The 7,097-nt window shown below is 63.7% G+C and overlaps 1 protein-coding gene across 1 annotated transcript in view; it reads right to left on the bottom strand.

Moving 5' to 3' along the window:
- Positions 1-7,097, bottom strand: part of TTC28 (tetratricopeptide repeat domain 28) — a 252,570-nt gene that overhangs the window by 40,003 nt on the left and 205,470 nt on the right. The window contains exon 6 of the mRNA XM_025199735.1: positions 1,309-1,816. Within this exon, the coding sequence (XP_025055520.1) occupies positions 1,309-1,816 (508 nt within the window). The remainder of the gene's footprint in view (positions 1-1,308; positions 1,817-7,097) is intronic.

Here is a 7,097-nt window from a genome sequence, read left to right on the forward strand (position 1 = left end):
GGGGCCCGGGGAGGGGCGCGCGAGCCTGCACGAGTGCCCCCCAGCAGCGCAGGGCTCCTTCTGGGACGAGACAAAGCGGCTGCGGAGATGCGCCATGTCCCCAAGACAACCCACGCCGGCCGAGGCTGGAGGTCTCAAACTGCCCTGACAAACCCAGCAGGGACCGCGTGTCTCCTTCTGGCAGGCACCAGAGCCAGGGGCATGGCCGAGAGCTGAGAGCTTGCCCCGGGGCAAGGGCAGGGCTTGACCGCAGAGCCCAGGAAGCGCACGCCCCTCCTCTGGGCCCTGCCCCGGAGAGCCCGCTGCACGCCCGGGTCTCACTGCACGGTGCTCACCTCTCCTTCCTTGCCGTCGGGCAGCACAGCCCGGCAGACAGCCCCCACCCATGCCGACCGCGGCCGGGACCTGCTCCTGTGCCCGCGGCAGACGCAGCTACAATAAGCTCTTTGCTGCAATCGGGTATTTTGCTAAACCCCTTGACAAACACATGGGGATGTCGGCTTCCCAGCGGCACCCCCATTCCCCTGCCGTGCTAACAGAAACGTTATCAGTGCTGGGGGCGGCTCAGGGCTGGGCCCCTTGCCTCATCAACCCGCTTAGCCTCACACGTTTGCCGTAATTTGTGTAAAGGAGGAAGGAGGCCGGGCGCTAATTGGAAAGCCGGGCTGTTGTGTTTTCTCCCGTTCACCTTATCTTCTTCATTCAGCTCTTGAAGACTCAGCTATTAAAAGAAATTAAGCAATTCATCAAGCCCATTTCAATTACCTGCTGCTGATAACATCAGCGCACAATTAGCATCTACAAATGAACTGAGCGCCAACTGCCAGGCAGAAGTCGAAGCTAATTTAGTGTGGGGCAGCCTGCGAGCGCTGGGATTCCCGGGCCCGGGGTGGCCGGCGGGCCGGGGGTCTTCCGCTCTCCCAGCTGCAGCCCCGGCTGCTGGGCAGACAAGGTCGCACGAAGGGGTCTGCTGCTGGGATACGGCTTTGCCCCTGGCAGGGGCTCCCAGGGCAGGAAGCGACTGCCATGGGGCAGGGTCCCCTCCAACCTGGTTAAAACCCTCCCTCCCAGAGGAAGGCCAGGCCAGGACTCGGAGGCCTGCTCCCCACAGCGAGAGGCAGACAGAGTGGACGCTACCCCGATGCTGCTACTCTTTGCACGGGCTTGGCAGATCGGCTCTGCCTGGACCTGGCCCAGGTGCGCCCCAGGCTGCAAAGCAGAGATCTGCCGCGGGGGAGCAGAGCTTGCAAGCTGCGCCCTCCTGCCTGAGCACGCGGGGACCAACGTCCACGGCAGGTAGGGCCTTACCTAGGTTGGAAGAGGCTCTGCCCTCGGCGGCTCGGTCCTGCAGGCTCTCGGCAATGCGCAGCTGCTCCTCGTGGTACTGCTTGGCCCTCTCCAGGTCCTGCATGCAGCGGGCGGCGTGGCCCAGCCCGGCGTAGGCGCGCATCTCGATGGCCTTCTCGGCCAGCTCCTGGGCCAGCTCCAGCACGTGGTTGTGGTAGGACATGGCCTTGTCGAAGTTGCGCCGGTAGTGGTAGGCACTGCCCAGGTTGCTGTAGGCGCGCGCCTCCTCGCGCTGGTTGCCCATGGCTTTGGCGATGCCAAGGTGCTGCTCGTGGCACTGCACGGCGTTCTCAAAGTCCCCCATGGCGATGTACACCGCCCCCATGTTGCCCAGCTCCCGGGCCTCCGAGAGCTCGTCCTTGGACTGCTTGGCCAGCAGGACGCATTGCTTGTGGCTGGCCAGCGCATTGGGGTAGTCGCCGATGGCCGTGTACACGTGGCCCAGGCTGCTCAGGGCCGAGGATGCTGCCTGTGGGGAGAGAGAAGGGAAATGTGAGAGCAGCTGCATGGACCAGGACGCCTTCTCAGACAAGGCTAAGTTTGGGACTGCTGGAGGGAAGGTCTCCCCCACCCCCAACCTTCTCTGAGGCCCGCTGCTTTGGGGGGGCCGTGGAGCTGCAAGGACCCCAGGGGTGACAGAGGCGGCAGGTTTCGCAGGTCATAGCGGGCAGAGTCACAAGGGCAGCCGAGAAGCCTGGGCGGCCTCAGCACGCCCGTCCCTCCCCGAGGATGGCCACGATCCCGTGCTGCTTCTCGCCGCCCTTTCACATCGACACTCGGCGCCGTCATCACAGCAAAGGCTGCGCGGCCCGTGCGGCCGAGCAAACAGGCACATGCCAATACTCACCTGGGCAGCGAATCCCCATCGTGTTGTTGCCTCCCCGCTCGTGCCCGGTGGCTGCAGAGGCTGTGATCAGGACTGTGTGCGAGTCCGCGGCGGGGCACGCTGCGGCCAACCGCCTCCACCCACCCGCGTGCCTGTACCGGCCCAGCACGGCCATGAAGTAGCTCTTCCCAGGCAGCTGGACCCCGGTCACCTGCTCTGGGCTTGGGCCAGGGCCGTCCTTGCTGCCTGGGCTCCAGCCCCACTTGCTGACCCAGAGCTGCCTTGCAGCTGGCAGCCAGCGCCGGTCCTGGCTGCTCAGGTCTCACCCTTGCACCAGTCCCCACCAGCAGCGGGCACAATCAGGGCAGGGGAGAGGGGTCCCTTATCCTTGAAGGGCAAAAGCTGGGGATCCAGGCTCATTCCCACCCAAAGAGACCGAACCAGACCTGCCGTTTAATAGGGCGGTGCTTGAAACTCGGCTTCTCCTCCCGACCGCCCCAAGGGCGCCTGGGACCAGGACTCTGCGTCCACCTGGCAGGGACGACATGGGCCCAGAAGCGAGGCACCGCGCCAGGTGCAGGGGCTGTGTCCTAGATAGAGCTGATGCCTCAGCATGGCCGCAGACGGCACGCCGACCCCATGCCAGGGCCTGGACGCCCCGAGGCTTCCCACGTCCGCGCAGCACGGCAGCACTCCCAGGCCGGTGGGCACGGCTGACGGCTGCAAGATGACCTCTGAAGCGGAGCTGGCAAGGGCACTGCCCAGCCGGCCAGCGGGAGCCTGCCGAGACGTCTCGGCGTGCCCAGGCTCCCCTGGCACCTGCCTCGCTCCCGGGCTCCCTGCGCTCGGGGCGCTGCGTCCTGCAGCTGCTCAAGGGAGCTTGGGAGCACCAGGTGCTGGCGCTGTGGGGAGGAGCTGGGAGATGATTTAGAGGTGATGAACTATTTATTTACTGACAAAAGAGCGGCTCTGCAGCTGCAGAAGGTGCCTGCAGACTGTCCGTGCAACAGGAGAGACTGAGAGCACCGCTCTGTGAACGCCCGCTGCCAGTCTCGGAGGCGGGAGACGGGGACGCAGATCCCCTCGGGCTGCGAGAGGTGCTCCCACGTCCTGGCTGAAGACCCCGACCGCTGGGCTGCAGTGTGAGGCCACGGCTCCTCCAGCGGTGCGAGTCTCGGCCTTCCTTACACATACCCCCCAAACAAGCATCCCCAGCGGGTGGAAGGAACGGCTTTGTTCTTGATTAAACCAACCCTTGGTTGTTTTTGGTGAGAAAACCCCCAAATGGGCAGCCCTGACACAACTATTCTGATGGCCCGGTTCAGAACCGAGCCCCAAACCACGCGCTACTCCCAGCCGCCCCCAGCACGGGCCTTGCCCGGGTCAGGGATGTGCCAGGGCTGTCCCCGAGGGAGCCACCGGAGCTGGACAGAGCCTGCCTTTCCCTCCCCAGGCAAGCCCACGTCTCCCCCAGAGCTGCGGGCAGGCCTTGCAAACTGCTGGCAGCCTGGCACCAGGGCGGGGAAGCCTGCTCGCCTGGATAACTTACGCTCTTCCCGATTTACCCTCCACCAGTAGGGCCCAGCTCCCGAACTGGACGTGCGCAACGGGTGGGCCAAGGCTCCTTTCTGTCCCTGCCTCCAGGGCAGACAGCCTGCCCTCCCGGGGCATCCTGCCGCGTGCCACCGGACACGAGCTGGACCATGCTCTCGGGGCAGAGCTGGCTCCACGGCTGTCACCAGGAGCCACCTAACGCTCTTACCGGGAGCTGCCGCCTCCCCGCAGCGGCCCGACGTCTGGGGCTTCTGAAGCTGCGCCCGAAGGAGCCTTTCTAATGATTATTTTTATTAAAATTATATCCCAGCTGGAAGAATAATGCAATGTCAGGAAGATCTATGGGCCGAATGAAGGGCCGAGAGCGGAGGCGATAAATTATTTCCGTGCTTGGCACCATTAAAGCAGCACCATTTCCAAACCAAGGGTCTGTACATGCGCTGTGTGGATGCAAATTAGCAGATTAATAAGGAAACCAGCTTTTCTGATACAAGAAGCTGAGGCGACAGATTAGCTATTAAATACAATTTATAGGTCATAAGATATGAAAGTTGGCAAGAAGCTCTACTTCGGCCAGCTCCATAAATAGCAAAGCTGCGTTTGCTTTCCCCAAGGTATCCTTTTAAGCATCTTAATTATACCATAAAAACTGCCAGAATTTAAAACGACTTCATTTTTCCACTTGATGCTGCGCGTGAACTTGGTGCAACACAACAGGCAACGCCCGAGCAGCGCACGCCGCCGAGCTGCAGCTACCGGGGGAAACGCCGCAGCTTCCCGGGGAGGCTCCGAATCAGCAGGCGGACGACGAGACCTGGGGCTTGCTCCCGAGCCCTAGCTGGAGCCCGACGGGGTCCCTGCCAGCCCAGGAGGCCGGGGTGCAGCGCGGATGCCTTGGCGTGGGGTGGGGAGGCATGGGCTTTGGCAGCCCCGTGGCTGTCAGGGTTAGCGCTCTCCACACATGCTGGAAGGAGCCAGGGGTACGTTGCTTGGCTGCTGTGACTCGCGCCAGGCTGGAAAGGACCCAGCTGGCAGCCGTCCCTGACCTGCCCTCGCCTGCACTGCAGCGCATTGTGCCGGCCTGGCCGCTCTGCCAGCCTGGGGGCACGCAGCGCCACCAGAGCCGGCACGGGGCCTTCCCCCCCAGGAGGAACCCGAGCGAACCCCTCGCGGAGGAAGGGCTCGTGCTTGCAACAGCACTGGCTCAGCAGACCGACAGCCCGATACAGCCGCAGGGCACAAAGGGAGGGTGTCTTCACACAAAGGCCTGGCCATGCACGGGTCCGTACGGGCCGCCCCACCGAACGCCACGCTTGGCCCCATCCCCGACTGCCGCAACTCCTCCCCGTGCCGAAACGTTTTAGGCCGTTAGCAAGAGCCTGGCATCCAACGAGCCAAACGAAAGCTGAAAGGTCCCGGCAGAACCGTAATTTCTCTGGGAGCGGACCTGGCCCCAGGCAGCCGGCTAAGGAGGTGCAGGCGCTCGTTGCCTCGGGAGAGGAGGTGGCCAAGGAGGCCCCGCACGCGCCACCGTCGCTGCCGGGCTGGACGACCCAGCCTGCTCCCCACGTGCAGCCGCGGCCCCGCGCGGAGCGGGGACGAGACCCCTTCCATTCGGGCGAGCCTCGCTGCAGCACAAAGGAGGTCTGGCTCCTCGGCCAGAGCTCGCAGTGAAGTAACGCCTTGGCAGTCGCTAGCAAGAGCCTGCGGCTCCGCCAGGGTGGGGCGATGGAGCCTGGTCCGAGGCTGCTGCGGACCTGGAGGCAGGGGCGGGAGTTTCTGCTCAGGGAGGTTTCGTTTCCGTTGAAAGCGGCTCGATATTGCATCCACACCCGGAGCCCAGTGGGAAAAGCACACGCGCTGATCCCAGCACAGGCACCGGCCAGAGCGCTGCAACCGCAGCACAGACATGTACGGGGGCTCCCGCGATCTCTGGGACAGCGGCCTCCGGCGTCGCAGAGCCAGGCCGCTCTCTCCGCCCGCACGTGGCTCGCGGCTCCGATGCCAGCACAACGAACCCGTACCTGCCCCACGGACTGCAGACAAAACCCGCGGGCCCGTCTGCTGCCAACCTCAGCAGCATCGGGCTCAAAGGCCGGAGAGCAGTGAGAGATCTCGGCCCCGCTGCAGCGATCCCGAGGGAGCCCGCAGGAAGCGCCCGGGCCTGGGGACCAGCGCGGCGGGGGAAGGGGAGATGCGGGTGCCTGGGGCAGCTCGTTCCCAGGGCTCGTACTTCGTGAATCCAGCGTCGCTCCCAGGCACAGGGAAACGCTCACGTGGGGAATATGGGTTTGCCAAAGACCACCTGAGCTTGGGAGAAGAGCTGTGGCCTGCGCTGCAAAACGCTCCGCTTGGACCGTCCAGACGAAGCAAGCCGAGAGGAGAGGGATGCAAAGGAGGGAGCAGCACGCAAAGGGACGACTGTGGGAGCGGGCCGAGGGGAGGGCTGGCTGGGCAAGAAGGACCCGGCTGTTTCCACACGGATTTACAGCTAATGCCGGTGAAGGCTGCTCTTTCGCAGCAAGGCTTGTCCGCGGCGGTGCGACTCGCGGCACAGCGTGAGGCTCGACGTGTCTGCTCTTGGAGCCCGGCTTCTCAATCGTTCCCCAGCCCGCGGGAGGAGAGCTCGCGGCACTTCTGGCTTCCTACGCCCTGGTTCCCTGCCGCAGCCCTTCTCCAGCAAGATAAATATTCATGCTCACACGGCTCTCGTGGGGGTGATTAGTGGGAAGATTGCGGAGCCTGACATTAAACTCGTGCTTGGTGTTTGGGAGCAATCTGGTGATTAAATCTTCAGGGGGACACCAAGGACATGCTTCAGGGGGCTGGTAATAAGACCGGTGAAGATATATTCATCATTGTATACTTAATAAAACCCTCCCCATAACAACATCCGCTGGGGCCTCTAAGCAGCTGAACAAACAGGACGGGAGCTCCGCTTGCACCGCAGGGGCACCGCGACGCGTCGGGAGCACCGGGCAAGCCGCTTCGCTCTGCGACGGGCGAGGGGAGGCCGGGCGGGCACCGCTGGGGTTTGCGCCAAGAGACGCGAGGAAAATGAACGTTCTCCAAAGCTGACAGAGACAAATTTTGCAGTGGGGTTGCTTACACCTATAATTATGCAATTTATCTCTTTAATAGAAAGCAGACTGTCCTGCCGCCGCGCTCCGGTGCAGGAGGGAGCTCTGGAGAACGCTTCTCACTGCTCTCCTTTTCCTGGGACCGACAGCCCACTTCGCCGTCTCGCCGAGTCAGGTAAAGCGTCCGACGCTAAACAGATGTGTGGCAGGGACCCCAGCGACCGGGGCCCAGGCAGCCGGGAGGCGCGTGCCGGGGCCGCGGCCCCCACGCCCGGAAAAGGCTCTTCCCC

This window comes from Alligator sinensis, unplaced genomic scaffold (genome assembly GCF_000455745.1).
Source record: "Alligator sinensis unplaced genomic scaffold, ASM45574v1 scaffold628_2, whole genome shotgun sequence".
In the NCBI taxonomy this organism is placed as follows: Eukaryota; Metazoa; Chordata; order Crocodylia; family Alligatoridae; genus Alligator; species Alligator sinensis.